General features: G+C 42.2%; 1 protein-coding gene across 5 annotated transcripts in view; it reads right to left on the bottom strand.

Moving 5' to 3' along the window:
* PTPRM (protein tyrosine phosphatase receptor type M) overlaps window positions 1-22,526 on the bottom strand; it is an 899,870-nt gene that overhangs the window by 167,553 nt on the left and 709,791 nt on the right. For 2 of the 5 annotated variants that reach the window (XM_066246286.1, XM_066246287.1), the window contains 3 exons: window positions 11,946-12,097; window positions 6,957-7,031; window positions 1,891-2,078 (listed from right to left, as the gene is read on the bottom strand). In XM_066246286.1, the coding sequence (XP_066102383.1) occupies window positions 1,891-2,078; window positions 6,957-7,031; window positions 11,946-12,097 (415 nt within the window). Of the gene's footprint in view, window positions 1-1,890; window positions 2,079-2,799; window positions 2,812-6,699; window positions 6,727-6,956; window positions 7,032-11,945; window positions 12,098-22,526 lie in introns of all 5 variants that reach the window. The other 3 variants (XM_066246288.1, XM_066246289.1, XM_066246290.1) reach the window with 2 other exon arrangements.

Below are 22,526 nucleotides of genomic sequence, written 5' to 3'. Positions count from 1 at the left end.
TCTGAAGCTAGAAACAGGGAGAGACAGTCAGACAGACTCCCGCATGTGCCCGACCGGGATCCACCCGGCACGCCCATCAGGGGGCCGACGCTCTGCCCACCAGGGGGCGATGCTCTGCCCCTCCGGGGCGTTACTCTGTTGCGACCAGAGCCACTCTAGCACCTGGGGCAGAGGCCAAGGAGCCATCCCCAGCACCCGGGCCATCTTTGCTCCAATGGAGCCTCCGCTGTGGGAGGGGAAGAGAGAGACAGAGAGGAGGGAGAGGGGGAGGGGTGGAGAAGCAGAAGGGCGCTTCTCCTGTGTGCCCTGGCCGGGAATCGAACCCAGGACCCCTTGCATGCCAGGCTGACGCTCTACCACTGAGCCAACCAGCCAGGGCTTAAATAACCTCTTTGACATTAAAAACATTTGAGCAATATCTACATTCAGAATATTGGACAGAACTCAGACATCACCTCTGTTCATTAGGCTTCTATTTTCTCAATAACCTAATTTTGTTTTTCATAAGATATTAATGCTTTGGGAAGTCTTACTCTTAATCCTATTAATTCCTAAGATAGCTTTTAAAAGTACATGAAGAAATATGCAGAGGTGGTCAATTTTACTGAATTATAAATCGCTAAAGGTAAATCTAAAATAACTGCTAAATAAGAATTTCAGGGTTAATAAAATGCAGAACTTCATCTGAAAATCTTTTCTGGACTTAAATCAAACCCTTGAGACCTGGCTGAGTGAGTTTCCTTGGCTTTGCAGTCTTCTTTACATGGCTCCTTTGGTGAAATACGTCAGCAAAGTGTGTGTATTCATCTTCACTGGACCCAAGACCCAGTCTTGAAAGAAGACCGCCCATTGTGGTGGCATGGCTGTCCCTGACGTAACGAATCTGGCCACTGCGTTTGGAAATGAAGCTAAACCTAAGACGGTGCAGTTTGAAACCTGGAGGCTACGGAGCTGGTAGGAACCAACTTCAAATATACTCTCATCCCAGACAAGATGTTTTCAACTGCGAGCCGGTCAGGCAGATACAGGACCAGAAACACAATTCACACACGCACAAAATCTTATTTTCGTTTCCAACTTCAGAAAAATACAAAAAAACAAAACAAAACCCACAAACTTATTTTTACTATCAGCATGCTACTCTATCTTCACCAATGACTGTGAATTATTTTAATTGGGTAAACCTATTCCCCGCTCGTACACTCAAGTGGTGTGGGCTCCTCCGAGTCAGACTTCTTCAAATCAATTCCTCCTTTTTAGTTCTTGAATGACTTTCCAAAAAGAATTAGCTAAGGATGGAGGCAGTGAAAGAGAGGAACCCTAGGTTTTATACGGGGTAAGAGAATATCATGGCTCCTGGACACGCCCCTGAAAGCCGTCTGCACTGGAGCCCAGAAGGGGGCGTGCTCTCTGGTCCGCAGGATGAAGACAGCTGCTGCCGCTAGGACACTAGTCAGCCTCTCTAGTTTCTACATGACGTTGCTGGTTGCTCCAAAATAGCTTTCAGTGGATATTTTCTTCCTGAGATAACTCCTACAGAAGTATTAGGATTTAACATCATTCTTAATTTCAGGAAAAAGCCAACAAAGTCATCAAGGATGGGGAAAGAGAGCCCAGGTCGGCCTTTGTTGCTGTTGCATATTGATGCAGAATAAGGGAAAAAGTAAAATGGTCCTCCTTTTTCTCTTTAACATATGTTAGTTTGCTAGCAATGGCTCTCACCGCCAGCTGGAAGCAGAGCCATGCTGAAATACCGGGTCTTTTCCTGCCCGCGCTCAGGGGGCCCCAGGGGCTGGTGGAGTGAGTCGGGAGGGAGCACCGTCCCTGGCGGGAAGGCCCAGGGGCCCTGGCGGGAAGGCCCAGGGGCCCTGGCGCCAAGCTCGCGCTCACCTCGTACTCCTCCTTGAAGCCGTAGCCCTCGGCGCACTTCATCTGCGTGATGTGCTGAAGCAGGTCTGCTACCCGGATGGCAGGGTGGAGCTGCCCGGTCTGGTAGGGCACGTCGGCTGGCTCACGCTTCTTGTACGTGTGGGACTGCACCAGGCTGCTGGTGTCGCTGGCCATCGTGTGGGTTTCGTCTAGGAAAAGAAGGCGTGGAGAACGTGGGGGTAAAATGCAGGCCACATCAGAGTCACCGAGAATGCTAAGAAGTGGCTGCCGACATCCCCCTCAACCTACAGCTGCAAGAATCCCCACGATGGCTTTTAGCAGAAAAGAAACGTTAAATGTTTAGAAGTTTAAATGGGATTGGCAATACTGATAGGAATGATTGTTTTTTCACAAAGCAGTCCAAACGATATATGGCTTTCACAAAACGGGTTGATAAGAACCCTTCAGCCTTTGGGTGCTCAAGTTCACAGAAGTTTCAGTTGGAAACTTCATCAAGGCCTGGTATCAAACCAGTCTTGTATTTTTTTTTTCTTCCCCGAAGATCAGCTAACTAGTTTGTACGATGAAGTAAATAAACTCTGCACAAATGTTCTGTGAGCAAAATAAAAGTGCACAGAATGGTTTGGCTTACAGAGCTAGCAATGAGAACAAAGACGTGACACATGAGATCTGAGACGAGTGGAAAAAGAAAAGGAGGCTCGGTGTGATGAGCCACTCCGCATGCTCCCGCATCGGAAAGCTCGACAAGATATTGTGGACCGACGCATCGCACAGGGAATGCTCTACGGGAGCTAACATGCAGGCCGACACACAGTGGAGCCAGCTGGCTCTGGCAGGGTCTACAGGTGAGACACACACTCCCATTCCCTCCACACCTTTTCCATGGGGCGAAGGGGGGGGGGAACTTACCATTTATTGGCACTTTTAAGAAGATACATATCAGGAAAAAAAGAGGAGAAAAAGGAAACAGGGCATAAGCAATAATACTGTGTGAATAATGACAGGTAGTTTTTATTTTGTGCTTTAATTTTACAGTTAAGTTTTCTATACAGAAGTGGTCAGAGGGCAAAGCCTCAATTCTCCCATCATGGTAGGATGGAGGTGTGTAGGTACTCTATAACAAAAAAGGTTAAAATAGTATCATCATTTCTTTTTCTACCCCAAGAACCAAGTCATGACTAAATAAATCTTATTTGTATTATTAGACGCATCTTCTTATTTGAATTTCTTGAACAAGTCAACCAAATTGCACTACAAAATTAATGTTAAAATTTGGTCAAATAAGCCAAAGAGGCTGTGTTTTAATGGAAGGCTACTAGTAAATTAATGAACTGCAGAAATTGTAGCTATTAAAAATGTCTTATGTAGGAAAGTGCTATTATTAGGTTGAGTTCCACATTCTGTGAGTTAACTCATTATAATGCTAAATCCCTGTACTTGTTTTATGATTGAGGGTGTGTCTCATCAAAATACAAAGCAAGTCACTTAAAATGGGGATATGAAATCAAAATGGAATTAAAACATATAAGGAAGGATTTGTTTGATAAAAAAAAGAACAGCTACCGGATTGTTTATCAACAGAGAATTCAGCTATGGGGTTTGCTTTTAAACTGAGAAGTTCAGGTCCAAGGGGAATTTAGTTCCAGGGCACTGCGCTAGCTGGGCCTGATTCTGAAGCCTCACATCTGTCTGCATCGCAAAGCACCGGGGACGCATGGCATGAAAGGTGGTACACAGGTGTGTAGCTATGTCGCTGTTGCTGAAATGGCACCTGGGTCACTACAAGGTGGCTAAAGACACAAAGACAAAATAAAAAGGGTGGCAAGTTGATTTTATGATGTTTTTTTTTTTCATTTGGAATTGCTTTGAAGTTTAGAAATTCCTATGTTCCCATTTTACTAGAACAGTTACAAATAAACCGGGAAAGTGTCACATCATTGCTTGCTGGCCGCTGCCAAGCTCAGAATGTGGGATACAGGATCGCCACTGAAGCATGGACTCCCTGGAGCCTTTAGCTGCTCCAGTAGGAAGTTCTGTTCTTTATACTAAAATAAATGGAACATTAATTAGTTTCCCCCCTGTGCCTCTCTCGTTCCCTCAGTTTTGCACCTTTTAAGATGAACATAATTAAATGCCCTCCATTGTGGACTGACCTCCTAAACTTTCCCTAAATGAGTCACCTGGGCCTTTTATGTGGATACCCTGGAAATGGAGCAGTGCTCTGATCCAGGCCGAGGTATTCTCCAAAGTTTTAACCACGTGGAAGCTGCAACCACTGTCACCATTGTGTGTATCCCACTGCAGGTGCGACATCTTGGCCTCATTACTACTGTGGATGTATCTTGAAGCATTTAAACACTACTGAGACCTTCTAAGAAAAGAGTGCTGTGATCCAGTACTTAGATATCAAAGAAATAGAAAGTTTTTCATGTTATATCTGTTATGAAGTTGGGTCACCTCTATACTAGTAGAAATTCCTGATTCCATCCAAATTAGTGATGACTCAGTTTCCTGTAACTTCTTTAAAAAAATTATTACTTACAAAACATACGATGTCATTAATTTCCTTATTAAAATTACCCACTGATATGTTTTTAAATTAAAAATTATGTGGAAAAATTAAGAGGAAATCAGAAATAAAACTTCTACCAGTTTTGATGGTTTCCTAAGAACTGAGAATGAATTCTACCTATACTCTTTAAAAAGTTATCTTGAATTTTCAACAATCAAGCTAAAAAAAAATCTTGAATTGAAATAAATGATGCTTTTTCAAGGTTGCAGAGGATCTATCTATCTGTCTGTCTATCCATTTTGTAGAACAATAATGTAAAGGTATACTGAAGCTCTACACATTTGGGCTAGGCACCTTGGCCTGTGAGAATAAAAGGTGGAGGACTAGAGGGTTTAATTATGCCAAGTTCTGGGTCACAACACACATTTCTTCTTGTCTTAAATTATAACAGCACTATTCTCAAAAAGTGTCAAAGTAGATATGCAACTTATCCTCTTTCCCAGTTTCAAGGGATATAACCTCAGTAATCCTTAGTATGCAATGCATACATACACATTTGCAACAAGTAATGTGGAAGAAATAGTTCCCAAGCACCACCATTTGTTATGTTGGTACACACATAAGCTAGATATGATAACAGTATTTGTCTATCTGGCTGACTTATTTTTCACAATGCGCATCATTGTTGCTCCTTAAATTGTCTGTTCATATGATTCTCTCTGGGTAAAGAAGCCTAACTAACTTTAAAAGATGTCATTAGTGTTCATAATAACAAAGCAGAGACTTTAAAAAATGCTATTTGTTTAATAAGCTTATCTAAATCCTGCTGTGAAACCTGAACACTTTCCTGCCTCTGACAATGCGCCCCTCAGCCTTCCCTTCACAGCTGTCCCAAGGTCAGCACCCCCAGAGAGGAGCCGGCATGAATACCACAGCAACAAAGCAACTGCAAATCTCCGCCTAGCAAAAGATTCTGCAAATGTCATCTGCATGTAGATGGCATTGTTCAGAAGTCTAAGATTAGCCTGTGCCCGTCACATATGAAAATAATAAAAATGCAGCTTCCCCCCCATTATAGTTGGTATTAAAAGGTGAGATCTTTAGTGGGTTTTGTTTGTTAACCACCATAATGTTGCAAATTCAGATTCTAATTTATGTCCATTCTTTAAACTTCTAGGTTCACTGTTTTCCTCAGGCAATGATTTGCTTAAGCCCAGAAAACACCATGAGAAAAAAAAAAATCACCCTCTTTACAAAAGTTCTTATAACTTGGGAGGAAAGAGAAGCACAGGGGGAAAAATTATGCTGCAAAGCTATCAACCCTTGTAAAGAGAGTTAGGAGGCAGAAACACACAGCTGAGGGTGGGGCTCTGGCCACAAGAATTACATACTTCCCAGTCGTTTGTGCCGGCTCCCTGCTGGTAGGTTAGCGGAAGAAAGAGCACAGAGCCGTGCTGAACTGGGGCTAGCGTGCGTCTCAGATGCAGCGGCAGCTCATGCTTGTTTGGCAAGGCCATTCCTCCTCACTCCGCTGACCCTGGACAAAGCGATCCTTCTCTCCTTAACTCCCCACTTGGGATATTCCATACTTTCCATGCATTCTGCCCCATATTTTATTTCTAACTTCTTATTTTATTTCTAGTGACCTCTGACACATGATAAACCATGTGATTATACAATGCCATCTTGTCATTTTGCTGTTGGGAACATCAGCTCCTGGGAAATTTCAGTGTGTTAACAGACACTCTGGAAAGCTGGGGTGTCCTGAGTGTCTCCGAGGACGGGTAAGAGCCAAAACTCTATTATGATCATTTTCTGCGTTACATTTGGCATAATTAGAAAACGGCTATTTTTGAAATTGAAGTTTTTAGCGCTTAGCAATAAGTGAAAATAATTCTTTTCACCTTTGCTACTGTCACCTTGCACTGAATTTAGCCCTTGGAAGTACACAGATGAGTGATTACATACTGCATTTTTTTTTTCCCCTGGGATCAGACCTGACTTTAAACTTATAACACAGAAAGGAAAAATACTGGAGCTGGGATTGTTCATTTGAACCTTTATCATTCCCAACATGCATGAGGCAAACCCTTCTTACTGCTGGAGACTGTTTGGAGAGAGTGTTTTTATTATCTACGCCACCCCCACCCCACCCCAGGCCACCCACTCCCCCTGAGTCCTGCTTGCAATGAACTGCATCACACGGAATGAAAACTCCAGTCTCTTACAGAGTAGAGTGGCCACTGCCTCTCTAAATTACTCCTGCAATAAACTAGGATAAAGGGAAATGTTCTCACCTAAAATTGCAGTTGGCACAAATGGGTCTGTCATACATCATAAGCAGGTCAATGCAGAGAAAGTAAAAAGAGAAAGAACAGTAAATGATTGATGAAAGGCCCCCCCCCAGTATTCCCATAGACAGCCATAGAAAGCATTGGGTTATCAGACATCAAACATATCAAGCTCCTGAAGCATCATGGACAGCAAAGTGAGCACTGATTAAGTCTGACTGATAAGGTTTATGGAAAGATGAAACAATGGAAAAATCTGTTACCTGGGTAATAGGAATTAGGCACCGATGTACTGAGTGTATTTGTTTTCATCGTAAAGGACGATGGTGAAGACGCAGCTGTAAAGAAGAGAAAGGCCGGTCAGCAATAGTAGAGGCAATAATACCTCAACACTGGGCTTTCTGAGGTCACTTCCAGGGACCTGTGCTGGTGCAGACTTGACCGAAGAAACATCAGAGGTTTACTGAAGTCTCCAAGGTAGATATTACCATCCCAGCTCTCTCTGGGGAAGTACTTGTCCTTAGAGGACAAGCACACTTTCATCAGATAAGAGATTTTCTCAGCCCTGGCCAAATGGCTCAGTGGTAGAGCACTGGCTCAGGGTGTGGATGTCCTGGGTGCAATTCAGTCAGGGCACCCGGAAGAGTCCGTCTGCTTCTGCACTCCTCCCCCTCTTGCTTCTGTCTTTCTCTCCTATCCTCCTGCAGCCATGGCTCAGTTGAAACAAGTTGTCCTCTGGCGCCGAGGATGGCTCCATGGCCTCTGTCTCAGGAACTAAAGAAGAGTCAGTTGCTGAGCAACAGAGCAACACCCCAAATGGACAGAGCATCGTCCCCTAGTGGGCTTGCCAGGTGGATCCCAGTCGGGGCGCATGTGGGAATCTGTCTCTACCTCATCTACTCTCAGTGAATTAAAAAAAAAAGATTTTCTCACCCCACAAATGAAGAACCCCCCCCCCCCAATAACCACAGCTACCATTTTAAATCGGGAAATTCACTGGACTTTTAATTTGACTCCTAGCCTTTGCTTATAAATTCTAACACCACATGAACTGATGTTTCACAACTGAGGACGAGAATGTGTCTACAGATGGTTTTTACAGTTGGTAAAACACTCTCCTTCTTCATATTTTGGATATTTGGACAACTTTCCACAATGCTATGACCTGGTTTATGAAAAATTAAGGTGACATTTCATGTGTGCTACATTTAAGGTAAAATATACCTGCACATTGTTCTATTAGTCTTTTTAATCTTTATAAAATGCTTATTTTTTTATTTGAAATATTCCTCTGAAACACACAATATTTAACTGTTCCACCTTGTTTTCCTCCCTGTTATTAAGAGGAAAGTCAATCCCATCCAATTTATCTGACTCCACTGAAAGTGGAAATTTCCCATTTTTAAAGCAGTTTGTTAACTCTCTTCACCGTCTTAACTGATAAGTGCTTTAAAAACAGTTTAATTTCATTAAAGTGTATGGATAAATAATTTAAATGTGCTCAAGTGGGTTAAAGTGTACGTCTAAATTTTAAGGTACATGATTTATTGGGTGTTGAGTTTTTGACCCAGTTACATCATTGTATTTTGGGAGCCATTGCCAAATCTTGATGGATATTAAATATTATCTTCATTCCGATGACACATTAATATATTTTGCTTTCCTGGAGAAGCTCCTTTAGGACAGTGTTTTACGTCTGTTTGTGTATTTCAAGTGTAGAATTAGTGAATAACAGAGCAAGAACCAGAACGCAGGCTGCCTATTATTTATAAGGTATTTTTCTAAAATAAAAAAGTATCACAATTATAATGCATGTTTATCATAAGCTGTCAGGAAGAAAAAAAAGAGAGAGCAATTGATGAAAACAAGAACAAAAGTCCTGAGAACCTATAAATATGCTAGAGTCAGCAAGAGAAATGCCTATTACCAGCAGACATTTTTATGTGGTTGGTAAAAATGTGCAAAGCGGATACGAAACAACTAGATTTGGTTTCACTATTTAAAAATGCTATTTTAAATATTTCTGGGTTTTAGTATAAAAATTAAATCTATTCTCACTATACATGTCCATTTCCCCCCTTTTACCTACAACTCCCTTTTACTTTGGTGGATAGCTTATATATGCTTGTGCTTCTTTTTAAATCCTTCACTCTCATTATTTGCCATCTTATTTCTAAAAGCTACTCACTTCCCAACTGCTAGCACTTTCTCCTAACCCTAAAAGATCTCAAATACTCTCAGATTTGTAAAAGGTTTGGGGCTGGAAGCTCAGTGGTCTAATAAACACTTTTCCTCCCTCGATTGCTATTTTCTTGTTTTTTTTTTGTTTTGCATTTTTCTGAAGCTGGAAACAGGGAGAGACAGTCAGACAGACTCCCGCATGCGCCCGACCGGGATCCACCCGGCACGCCCACCAGGGGGCGACGCTCTGCCCACCAGGGGGCGATGCTCTGCCCATCCTGGGCATCGCCATGTTGCGACCCTCCTGGGTGTCGCCATGTTGCGACCAGAGCCACTCTAGTGCCTGGGGCAGAGGCCACAGAGCCATCCCCAGCGCCCGGGCCATCTTTGCTCCAATGGAGCCTTGGCTGCGGGAGGGGAAGAGAGAGACAGAGAGGAAGGCGCGGCGGAGGGGTGGAGAAGCAAATGGGCGCTTCTCCTATGTGCCCTGGCCGGGAATCGAACCCGGGTCCTCTGCACGCTAGGCCGACGCTCTACCGCTGAGCCAACCGGCCAGGGCTATTTTCTTGTTTTAAAGGCATTAGGAGAACAGTATAATGGGGTCATTCCATTCCGATGGATGGAATTTGAACCTACTCATTGTTCAAAGGGTGGGAAGAGGCTCTGGCCAGTTAGCCCAGTCGGGTTGAGTGTCAGGCTGAAACACCAAGTTGGATTCGATTCCCAGTCAGGGCACACATGGGAAGCAACCAGTGAATACACAACCAAGTGAAACAACAAACGAATGCTTCTCTCTCTCTCTGTCTCTCTCCGTTACTCTCTCTCTAAAATAAAAAAAGAATGAGAAGACAATGGAATGCACACTGCCTTGTTTTCTCTATCGGCTGCACTGATGGGAGGCAACGACGAGTGCCCAATAGCAGGTGACCTGGCTTAGAAGCTGCTGGCTTCTGCCATGGTCACCTTTGTATGAACCGTTTGGGACTTCCACATCTACATTTACTTTTTAAAAAGTAACTTGTCAGGTTAAATTTCCTGTTCAGAGGCAAATATCCTCTGTTGTTCAAATTTCAAAAGCCTAGAAACTACTAATGTAGGTCTCTAGGGCAGGTAACCTGCTCTCTTTGGGCAGGTAATTCCAAGTAAATTTATTCGTGAGAAATTTTACCATGAAATAGAGAATCTGGAACATTAATGGGTTCTCCTGGAAAGTGAGAGCATATACCTGTGTGGTCCCTTACATACTACCATTCAAGAAATAACGGCAAATAAAAAATTCTCACCTTGTCGTTGTTGGGGAGAACATCTCCCATCCCAGCCCACACCAAATGCATCACAAAATGAAAAATATAAGCTGTAGTGTGGGGTACTAAGGCGTCATAGATTCTGTCACCCACATTGAAAATGACAGGAAAGGGCTAAGAACAATGACCAATGGTGAGGAGTGCTGGGCTGCCCACTGGGGCCGAAGCTGTGTCTGCTGAACCCCCGCTCCACTAGGCTAGCTGTGCGTGTAGAATAAACAAATGTAGCACCTCTGAACAGGGACAGATGGACAACCACAGCCACCACAAACAAAGAAGTAGGCGGCTGAACTCTATAGAGCGTTGCTGACTGCAGGGGAAAGGCGAGGCATGGGCGCAGGCGTGAGCGGTGACCGCACGGTGACAGGGGAGAGGAGAAGTGCGTAGGGGAGAGCTGCAGACTCACAACAGGCCACGTGGGTGGTCAGGACACAGGCACACACCGTCCAACCCGGATCTGCCCTCTCCCCACAGAGACCAGGTTCCTGTGCTTCTCAGTCACGAGGTCCCCAGTCTTCACATTAGTAAGGGTGACAGCACACTTTTATTCCATCCGCGATGCTGTCCTACATCCCGATGACGCAGCCAGGATGAGTGGCATTCTGTGGCGTGGGTCTCACATGGTAAAAAAAATGCTGACCCCAGGCCCTGGCCAGTTGGCTCAGCGGTAGAGCATCGGCCTAGTGTGCGGAGGACCCGGGTTCGATTCCCGGCCAGGGCACACAGGAGAAGCGCCCATTTGCTTCTCCACCCCTCCGCCGCACCTTCCTCTCTGTCTCTCTCTTCCCCTCCCGCAGCCAAGGCTCCATTGGAGCAAAGATGGCCTGGGCGCTGGGAATGGCTCTGTGGCCTCTGCCTCAGGCGCTAGAGTGGCTCTGGTCGCAACATGGCGATGCCCAGGATGGGCAAAGCATCGCCCCCTGATGGGCAGAGCGTGGCCCCATGGTGGGCATGCCAGGTGGATCCCGGTCGGGCGCATGCGGGAGTCTGTCTGACTGTCTCTCCCTGTTTCCAGCTTCAGAAAAATGCAAAAAAAAAAAAAATGCTGACCCTGAACCCAGTAGGGCCATGAACCACAGGAGCACATCATGGATTTACTTCTGTCTCTGAGAAGATCACCGGGGACACAACAACTGCTCTTGTTGTATTTTATATAAGCAATGTAATTACTGGCTTCCTAAAATAATGCTTTGTCCCTGGATCGCAGGTGGCAGTGTGGGAAGGTATCAGGTGAGCGTGGTTTACCCACCTAGTGTGAAATGTAAGCCTGGTGAAGTGGAAATACAGTTTAACTTATTAATTGCCACTGATAGCCCTATAATAAAGGCAGAACCTGTCAGCTAAACAAATAAACAATTAACTTGTTATTTCCATTTAATGAACTGTTTTTTTTAAACAGGCTCCCCTTACGCAATTCCACACCTGGTTAGCTTACAAATAGGGTGTAAACAACAAAAAGAATGATGAAAAGCAGGTGCCTTCTTCTTGGAAAGGGGAGAAGCCTTTGTGTCAAGACTAAGTCTTGACATAACTGTAACTGTGGCTTCCTGTCCCCTCTGATCTGGCCCTATTACCTTGACCATATCATCTCACCCGAGCAACCCACAGCATGTGGAGAAGTCTCCGGACTGCTTAAAGGGACTTGAAGAAACTGGTAAGACTTAAGAATTCTTTAGGGAGTTTTTTGTTTTCTTAATCCCCCAGTACCATCTGGAATGATGAAAAACAAGAGAGATTATGTAGATGCCAAGAAACACGTGCACTTACATCTCCCATTCAGATTGTGCGTGTCCATGAATGAGAACGCCTCGTCGCAGTTCGTGCCTTGCTCGGCATAGCTCTTGTCCATGGAGTTCACCATCACAGTCATCTCCTGCCGGGTGCTGCTCATGGTCTCCTTCCGCTTCTTGGCGAGTTTCCTTAGGACAAAGAGTTCATTATGTAGCCATGCATCTGAATAGAGAACGAGGCACTGACATGTGCACTGGCAATGAGGAGTAACTTCTGTTAAATTAATCGTTTTCCTGACATTGATTTATTGTACTATTTAGATAGCAGGTTCTCTGTTAGCTGCAGAGAGACAGATGAAAACCATCCACTGCTTAGCCTCAAATAAATCCAATGGTATCAGGAACGTATGACCTAGAACATTAGTTTGTTTTTGCTTCTATAAGCTAAATTAAAACGGACAGTGACTGTTTTAATGTAGTACAACAGAATCATTTTCTACTTTCTGATAGGCTTCTGGTTACTCACCTTTTACTGTTATTTTCTACATTTCCATATTCAGTAGCAAAAAGTAGATCTCTCTAATAAATACTCCCCAAGCAAAACTCAATAACCTAAGAATGAATCTCAGAGGCATGTGGTAGAACTGCAGAGCAGAGCGGCGAGGAGCGCATCAGGGGACCGGGCTGGGACACAGAACCCTCACTGTGGTGGATCTACAGAGCAGAGCGGGCTGGGACACAGACCCCGCACTGTGGTGGATCTACAGAGCAGAGTGGGCCGGGACACAGAACCCGCACTGTGGTGGATCTACAGAGCAGAGCGGGCTGGGACACAGACCCCGCACTGTGGTGGATCTGCAGAGCAGAGCGGGCTGGGACACAGACCCCGCACTGTGGTGGATCTACAGAGCAGAGCGGGCTGGGACACAGAACCCGCACTGTGGTAGAACTGCAGAGCAGAGCGGGCTGGGACACAGAACCCGCACTGTGGTAGAACTGCAGAGCAGAGCGGGCTGGGACACAGAACCCGCACTGTGGTGGATCTACAGAGCAGAGCAGGCTGGGACACAGAAGCTGCACAGGCCAGAGCGGCTCAGGCCGCGGAGCACTGCAGGGGTGTGTTCTCGGTTCTCAGATGCTATGACACTGGACCAAATCCCCAGTGACCCCAATTAGCTCCCCATCAAGGTGTGTCAACAGAGCAGAATGTAATAATAATAATAACAATAATAATAATAATAATAATAAATCTTAAGTTGGCTACCCTAGAAAGTTTAAAAGAGGAGGCAGTCCCCTCGCGCCCTCCCTCAGGGGAAGAGGATGTACAGAGCTGAGGAAGGCAGAAAGGCATGGAGGTTTCCAATATTTTAGGAGACACAGTTTAACATTGGCCTTTACATCTTTATTGACCACCAAAAGCTCGTCATCTAAAGTCACAGATACCTGGACAAAAGCCATAAACCTGAGGGAAACTGACATGCAAATAAACAGATAAAACAGATTTTTATAGCTTTTACTACCGGAGGTTGTTTTATGCACCCAAGACAGACAAGAATGGAATTACAGATGCTTAAGGAGAAGGTATAAAGTGAGAAGGTTTAAGATAGCGGTTCTCAACCTGTGGGTCGCGACCCCGACGGGGGTCTATGACCAAAACACAGGGGTCGCCTAAAGCCATCGGAAAATACATATTTTATTTTAGGCGACCCCTGTGTTTTGGTCGTTTGACCCCCGCCGGGGTCGCGACCCACAGGTTGAGAACCGCTGGTTTAAGAGGACTATAGTGCCATAATACCTAAAATATTTTGCCCTAAAATATTCTAATTCTGCATAAGCACCTAGCAACACTTACAAAAGAAAATGGCAGCTATTTGTAGTAAATTATCCTGACTCCGACTGACCTAGGACACAGCAGAATCAAAATGAGCCGCATAATCAAGCTCACCCCCATATTAAGTGATGGCTAATGCAGTGTACGGCACTGACAACGGTAGACCATACGGATAATATTTATTATCATTTCCAAATGCTGCATAATCCAAATGCTTTCTTGCCTGTAGTTATAGTCGTCTTTTAATGTCATACTTTGAAAGCAGAACCGTTTCATCAATAAGTTGCCCTTTTCATTGCTAAAAGTTGTTGGAAAAAAGATATATTTTTTTAAAACAGAAAAATAAAAATCACCTGTAACATCTATGACAGTGTTAACTTTGTAAAGATTTTGTAAAGTCAGCCAGTGGGATTCGAGGGCGCTGCGCTCCCCTCCCACCGGCGTGCAGACCGCGGTCACCATCTCCCAAGCCCCTTCCCCCCTCGCCCACCTCGCTGGTCTGGTCGGAGGGCACAGAAGCCTCCACGTTCTCTACAGGTGTTCTGGGCAGAGGCAGCATCAGGCCTGCACTCCACAGCCGCGTCTACAATGATACATTTTCTCTCCACGCCTGTATCTGCTAGCTCACCGGAAAAGCATTCTCAGGCCAGGTCTCTCCGGAAACACGGAAGTAGAGGACTGAGACAACTAGCTCCATGTTTCAGACAAACTATCCCCATTTTGCTGGAGTTTCTTTGATTTGCTTTGGACTGATTTATGCTGATAATTGCTGCACTATTTTCTTTTGTTCTGCCTGTGAAGAAAGGCACAGCCAAGTTCATCAGGCTTCCCTTCCCGTCTTTTCTTGCTTGTATTCCTCCGATCCTTAGAGGTTAGGAAGTGACAATGGACGTACTGGTGGTGTTGGTGGGAGCTGGTGGTGGATGGGGGATGTGTGCAGCAATAAAACCAAAGCTGGTACAAGTAAAGCTCTTTCTCCTTAACAGTCCTCCCCGTGCGTGAACTACGGTCAGGCTGTCATGCTGTCCACTTCATTGAGGATCGTCTTTAAGCACAAAAGGAGACTCTTAAGGACTTAAGAGAACCTGTTCATATCAGGATCCAGTCAGAGACCTAGAGCTTTAAGCTCGTATCCATTAAACACATGCTCTACGTCCATAAACCTGCTTCAAAACCCAGTTCACAATGTGTTCAGCAAGGCTTCCTGCATTGATCTTACTGTCTCCCCACATTTTTACTTGCATCAGCTGTCACAAGCACAGTTCTCTCACTAGGGCCAGGCAGGTCACATGAGTGAGAGAAGTAGGCACAAGACTACAAGGAGTGGTGAAGATGGGGAAACAGCCACCAGCTCCAGCTGGAGGTCCCACACATTGCGAGTTTCAGGAGAAACCAGAGATCCAGATTTTATTTGATCTTTAAGAAATTTTAAGTGTCATCAAATAATTCCAATTAAAAAAAATAAAATACTGTATGGCCCAAACAAAGCATGTTCATGGGCACTTCTGCTCCCCATTAGAAACGGCATTGGAAAACTGCACTGGAATGGAGGGAGCAGAAACTAACTGACAGTGCACAACTACTGTGTGCACAAACAGTATACACCACAGGTGCTAACTCACTTCGTCCTCCTAGGTTTACAGAGCTACTCTTACTTCCTGTTCTACAGATGAAGAACTAAGTCTCAGAGAAGTTAGGTGACTTGTCCAAATGGTGGAACTGGTATTGCATCCCAGATCTCTCTGACCTGAAAGTATTCATTCTAGAGCAGTGGTCCCCAACCCCCGAGCTGTGGACCGGTACCGGTCCGTGGGCCATTTGGGACTGGTCCGCAGAGAAAGAATAAATAACTTACATTATTTCCGTTTTATTTATATTTAAGTCTGAACGATGTTTTATTTTTAAAAAATGACCAGATTCCTTCTGTTACATCTGTCTAAGACTCACTTTTGACACTTGTCTCGGTCACGTGATACATTTATCCATCCCACCCTAAAGGCCGGTCTGTGAAAATATTTTCTGACATTAAACCGGTCCGTGGCTCGAAAAAGGTTGGGGACCAATGTTGTAGAGCAATATGCTATCTCTACTACAGTGTTTCATTAATTTACATTTCCTTACAAGTTACATTATAATGATCACCAAATTGCTTTCAAGTATAAATAGTCTATCACCCCATAACTAATTGGGTTTTGAAAAGGTAGGATTAATTTACCAGCATCTAGCCAATGCTTTACACAAAGCAGATGGTATCCAATATACTTGTCAACTGAAGTAATCATTTTCATATCAAACCATTAGTCAGGACAGTTGTTCTATAACCTACCTATCAAAAGTACCCAGCCAGGTTATAAAGGTTTTAAGTATGGCTTGGGATTTTCCTAGTTCTCACACACAGCCAGCCTAGTGCAGTAGTCCACAACTACAGATGGTTGAGGAATGGTAGATTTGGAATTGAGGCTTGGGAACGACCGGGGAGAAACTGGAGTTTTCTCTTTCTCTTTTATTCCGTTTCTCTTATGGGCTTTGTGTTGCAAATCTGCATTTTTTTTTCTTTTTTCAAGTGAAAACTTTGAAAACTGTCAGAAAAACTTCATAAAGTTAATGAAATAAAGTGTTTTGTTCAGGGAGCCTTTGTAAGTGGAAGCAATTTTCTTTGCAATCTTACCTAAAGACACAAGTAAATTTATTTCCCTTTTGATTTTTAACAAATGGCTTGCCTGAGATATTTTAATCTCAAATCTTCAATTTTGAATGGCATGAATCTCAAAGACCCTTAGTAAAAATGTATGTGTGTGTGTGTGTGTGTGTGTGTGTGTGTGTATATATATATATATATATATATATATAAAGTTCCTACTGACATTAAAATGCATCATCAGCAATCAGAGAGAGGCCTTTGGTGTACAGTTCAGCATGTAAGAAGCTTGGAAGTCATCACTTTGTCCTAACAACAAGTGAAAAGCTGAACAAACTGAAAATTAACCCCTCTTCTTAGAGTATTCATCAGATAATGGAAGTCAAAGGACAAATCACTGCCCCCAAACCCCAATTACAGAGACAAACAGGTGGATACAGAGAATACAATTCACCAGAGCAGAAATCCATGAGCAGAAATCTGAAATCTCATGAGAACCAGCAGTGGGGTAGAAAAACCTAAAGTGTAATTGACAAATTACTGGAGGTTCAGTGTGGACAAGCCTGAGACTTATAAACTCCAGGGGTCCAGTCTTAGAGGTCCCCCTATACTTTTGTGAGTCTTTCCTCCAGGACCCCTACCAGGTCCTCACAGGAAGGACTGAAGCAAAGATCACCTAGGGCTTCTGGAAAAAGGAGTAGAAAAATATGCATTTTGAAATAAGGGATAGCAAAAGATAGATTATGCTAATGTTAGTCAAAAGAAAGGAGAGCAGATGTCAGAACAAGGAAAGTTATCCGGGCAAAGAAAGGCATTCCATAATGATAAAGGGGTCAATTCTCCAAGAAGACTTAACAATCTTTAATGTATATGTGTCTAAAACAGAGCATCAAACTATGTGAGGCATAAACTGATAGCACTGAGAGAAATAGATGAATCCACCACCCCTCTACAGGAATGGACAGATCCATAAGGCAGAAAAATCAGTAAGAACATAGTTGAACTCAACAGCATCCTCAATCAACTTGATATAACTGACATCTATAGAATACTTCATCTGACAATACTAGAATACACTTCTTCTCAAGTTCAAAGAGAAAATTCACAAAGATAGACCAGACCACTTCTGGACCATAAAACACACTTTAAAATAAATATAAAAATAGAAATCATGCAATGTATGCTCTCAGAGACCACAATGGAATTAAACTATAAATTAATACAAATCTCCATAATATGGGGAGATTCAACCACACACTTCTTAATACATGATTCAAAAATAAAATCTCAGGAAAAAATTTAAAAGATAAATGACATGAAAATGAAAATACAACTTATTAAAATCTGTAAAATATAGGAAAACAGTGCAGAGAGGGAAATTTATAGCATTGAATGCAAATATTAGAAAGGAATAAATACTTAAAATCAATAATCTAAGCTTCTATTTCTTGAATAAAAAAAGCAAACTAAACAGAAGAAAACAGAAGTAAACACAGAAAATAAATAAAAATTACAACAGAAATCAATGAAATTGAAAACAGGAAATCAACAGAGAATATCAATAAAAGCAAAAGGTGATTCTTTGAAAAGATCAATAAAATTGATAAGCCTTTAACCAGACTAGCTAAGAAAAAAGAGAAGACACAGATTACTAAAACCAGAAATGAAAGAGAGAACACCACTACAGATCCCATGGGCATTAAAAGGATAATAAGGAAATGTTATAAACTATTCAATGAGCACAAAATGATAACCTAGATGAAATGAACCAATTCCTTGAGAGACACAATCTGTCAAAAGTCACACAAATAGAAATAGACAACAGAAATAGTCCTTTTTCTAGCAAAGAAATTGAATCAATAATTAATAAACTTCTAAAAACAAAAAGCACAAGGCCTAGATGTGTTCCCTGTAAACTTTTAAGAAATAATTAAACCATTGCCTACAATCTCTTCCAGGAGACAAAACCAGTGGGGATACTTCCTAACTCTAGTGATCACAAAAATTAGGGGATATTTCAAAATGAATACGAAACTACAAAATATCCCCTAATTTTTGTGAGCAGTGTAATTTTATGAAACTGGCCTTACCCCAATACAAAGACCAGAGAAAGAAATTACAAGGAAAAAACCCCCACCAAACTACAGCCAATATTTCTCATAAATGTAGATGCCAAAAATCCTCAACAAATTGAACACCAAAATGTATAAAATTAATTATACACACAAGCAAATGGCGTATATTCCAAATATACAAGACCAGTTAAATATTCAAACATTAACTAATGTAATCCATCACATAAGAGGCTAACAAAGAGGAATCACTTGATCTAAAAATATGCAGAAAATGCATGAAATAAAAACAACTCATTCATGATAAAAATCTCTCGGCAAGCTAGAAATAGATGGGGAATTTCCTCAACTTGATAAAAGATCATTTACAGAAACCTCTACATCTAATATCATACTTAATGGTGAGCAATTTAAAAGCTTTCCTGTTAAGATTAGGGACAAGGCAAGCATCCTTTCATTATTCTGTTTCAACACTGCATGGAAGTCCGAGCTAATACAATAAGACAAAAGAAGGGAATAAAAGGAATATTGTTTGGGAAGGAAGAAATAAAATTATCTTTGCAGATGACATGATTATCTATTCATAAAATATGAAAAAAAAATGGACAGAAAAGCTCCTCAAGTTGACAAGTGACTAAAGCAAGATTGCATAAATACAGGTGCAGAGCAAGGTTAATATTAAAAAGTCAATCATTTTCCTATATACCATCAATGGTATATAAAAGTGAAATTTTAAATAAAAAACACAAAACCATTTACATTAGCACCACCCAAAAGAACTACTTAGGTATAAATTTTTTTTTAATTTTTTAATTAATTAATTTTTTACAGAGACAGAGAGTGAGTCAGAGAGAGGGATAGACAGGGACAGACAGACAGGAAGGGAGAGAGATGAGAAACATCAAGCATCAGTTCTTCATTGCGCGTTGCATCACTTTAGCTGTTCATTGATTGCCTTCTCATATGTGCCTTGACCGCGGGCCTTCAGCAGACCGAGTAACCCCCTTACTGGAGCCAGCGACCTTGGGTTCAAGCTGGTGGGCTTTTGCTCAAACCAGATGAGCCCGTGCTCAACCTGGCGACCTCAGGGTCTCGAACCTGGGTCCTCTGCATCCCAGTCCGATGCTCCATCCACTGCGCCACTGCCTGGTCAGGCCTTAGGTATAAATTTAACAAATAAATGGTGGGACAAAAGTAAGTTTACATCCTGACCAGGCGGTGACGCAGTGGATAGAGCGTCAGATTGGGATGCAGAGGATCCAGGTTCGAAACCCCAAGGTCGCCGGCTTGAATGCGGGATTACCAGCTTGAGTACGGGGTCACTGGCTTGAACATGGGATAACAGACATGACCCCAGGGTTGCTGGCTTGAGCCCAGAGGTGGCTGGCTTGAAGCCCACGGTCACTGGCTTGAGCCCAAGGTAGCTGGCTTGAGCAAGGGGTCACTTGCTCTGCTGTAGCTTCCCAGTCAAGGCACATACGAGAAAGTAGCCACTGAATAACTAAGCTACTGCAATGAAGAATTGATGCTTCTCATCTTTCCTTCCTGTCTGTCTGTCCCTATCTGTCCCTCTCTCTGTCTGTCACACACACAAAAAGTAGGTTTACAGTTGTAACACAGAACACAGAGTTTATTCTTTACTATTATTTATCTTGTACTATTATTGTATTATTTTTCATACAAAAAACTGTAAGCCTACTTTTGCCCATCCATTGTATATACGATCTACATGAAGAAAACTATACAATTCTAATGAAGGAAATCAAAGAAATAAATAAGTGCAAGAGATAATCAATGTACATGGCTAGGAAGCCAATATAATCAAGATGTGAGTTCTTCCCAACTTGATCTATTAATTCAATGCAATCCCAATCAAAACTTCAGCAAATTACTCTGTAGCTATCAACAAACTTATTCTAAAGTTTATATGCCGAGGCAAAGGATCCAGACTAGCCAATACAATATTGATGGAGGAAAACAAGGTTGGAGGGTTGGTATTACGTACTTCAATACTAACTAAAAAGCTTCAATAGTCAAGACAGTGTCGTACTGGTGAAAAACAGTTAAAAAGACCAATGAGACAGAAGAGATGAGAAAGAGACACATTCAAAACAGACAACTGATTTTTGACAAATGCAAAGGCAACACATGCGCACGTGCACGAGCGCGCGCGCGCGCGCACACACACACGATAATCTTTTCAACAAATGGTGCTGGAACAACTATATGACCATATGCAAAAAAATTAATCTAGCCAACAGACCTTACAACCTTCATAAAAATTTATTCAAACTGGATAATATACCTAAATGTAAAATGTAAAACATAGTAAGTTGAAGATAACAAAGAAAAAAATCTAGATGACCTGGTGTTTGGCAATGACTAATTAGAAAAAACATCAATGGCATGACCCATAAATGAAATAACTGATGTTATACTTAATTAAAAGTAAATAAGTTCTTTTCTGTGAAATACACAAGAAAATGAAAAGACAAGTCACAGGTTAAGTAAAAATATTTGCAAAATACACATTTAATAAAGAACTGTTATCCAAAATACACAAAAACCCTTAAAACTCAACATAAGAAAACAAACCGATTAAAAAATGGGCAAAATACCTTAATAAATTACCTCACCAAAGAATACAGATAGATGGCAAATAAACCTACAAAAGGATGCTCCACACCCTGTGTCATTAGGGAAATGCAATCAAAATAAAAGGTAACATTATGCACCTTTTGTTTTCTGATCCATTCACTCACCCTAGGTTTTTTGATTGGAGCATTTAAACCATTTATTATATTTAAAGTGATTATTGATTGAGTCATATTTATTGACATTTTAGTCTTTTAACCATGTTCCTCTGTTTTTTTTCTTCCTCTCCCTCCCCTCCTCCCCCTCCCCCACCCCGTCCCTCCAAGCCCTCCCCCTCTTCACTGTAATACTGGTTTGATGGTGACAAACTCCTTTTGCTTTTTCTTGTCTGGGAAGCTCTTTATTTCTCCTTCAATTTTAAATGATAGCTTTGCTGTGTAAAGTAGTCTTGGTTGTATTGTAGATCCTTGCTTTTGGTCACTTTGACTATTTCATGCCAATCTCTTCTGGCCTGAAATATTTCTGGTGAGAAATCAGCTGACAGCCTTATGAGGAGCTTCCCTGTAAGTAACTAACTGCTTTTCTCTTGTTTCTTTTAAGATTTTCTCTTTGTCTTCTCTTTGCTATTTTAATTCTGATGTGTCTCTTTTGGTTCATCTTGTGTGGGACTCTCTGTGCTTCCTGGACTTGAATGTCTATTTCCTTAACCAGGTTAGGGAAATTTTCAGTCATTATTTTTCCTAATAGATTTCTCTTCTTCTTCTGGTACCCCTATGATGTAGATGTTGTTATGTTTCATGTTGTCCCAAAGGTCCCTTAAATTATCTTCATTTTTTAAAATTCTTTTTTTCTTTTTGCTGCTCTGATTGGGTGATTATTTTTACTTTCTTTACTTTGTCTTCCAAATCGCTGATTCAGTCCTCTGCTTCATCCAACTGGCTGTTTATTTCTTCCAGCGTATTCTTGATGTCAGATTTTGCATTCTCCACTTCTGTTACTTTTTTTTTTATGGTTTCTATGTTCTTTTTTTTTTTTTCATGCTGTTGAGCATTCTTATTATCATTACTTTAAACTTTATAGCTGATAAATTGCTTACCTCTATTTCAGTTAGCTCTTTTTCTGGAGATCTCTCCTGTTCTGTCATTTGGGGCCTGCCTGTTTCTTTGTCTCCCCATTTTGGTTGCCTCTTTGTGTTTGCTTCTATGTATTGTATCAGTCTGCTATGACTCTCAGTCTTCGTGGGGTGCCGTAAGTAGTAGGTGTTCTGTGGGATCCAGTGGTGCAGTCTTCTTCATCACCTGGGCTGGATGCTCCAGGAATGTCCCTTGTGTGGGTTATTTTGGTTCTCCTGTTTTAATTGAGCCTTGATTGCTAATGGCCTGTTGTGTGTGGGGAATCAACACTCAGGCTGGCTGACTACGAGGCTTCACTCCAACAAAGGCACGTGAGCTGCTGTGCAGGTACGGACATTAGGAAACAAAC

The sequence above is a fragment of the Saccopteryx bilineata genome, chromosome 11, assembly GCF_036850765.1.
Source record: "Saccopteryx bilineata isolate mSacBil1 chromosome 11, mSacBil1_pri_phased_curated, whole genome shotgun sequence".
Lineage (NCBI taxonomy): Eukaryota > Metazoa > Chordata > Mammalia > Chiroptera > Emballonuridae > Saccopteryx > Saccopteryx bilineata.
This window is presented reverse-complemented; position numbering and strand designations above follow the sequence as displayed.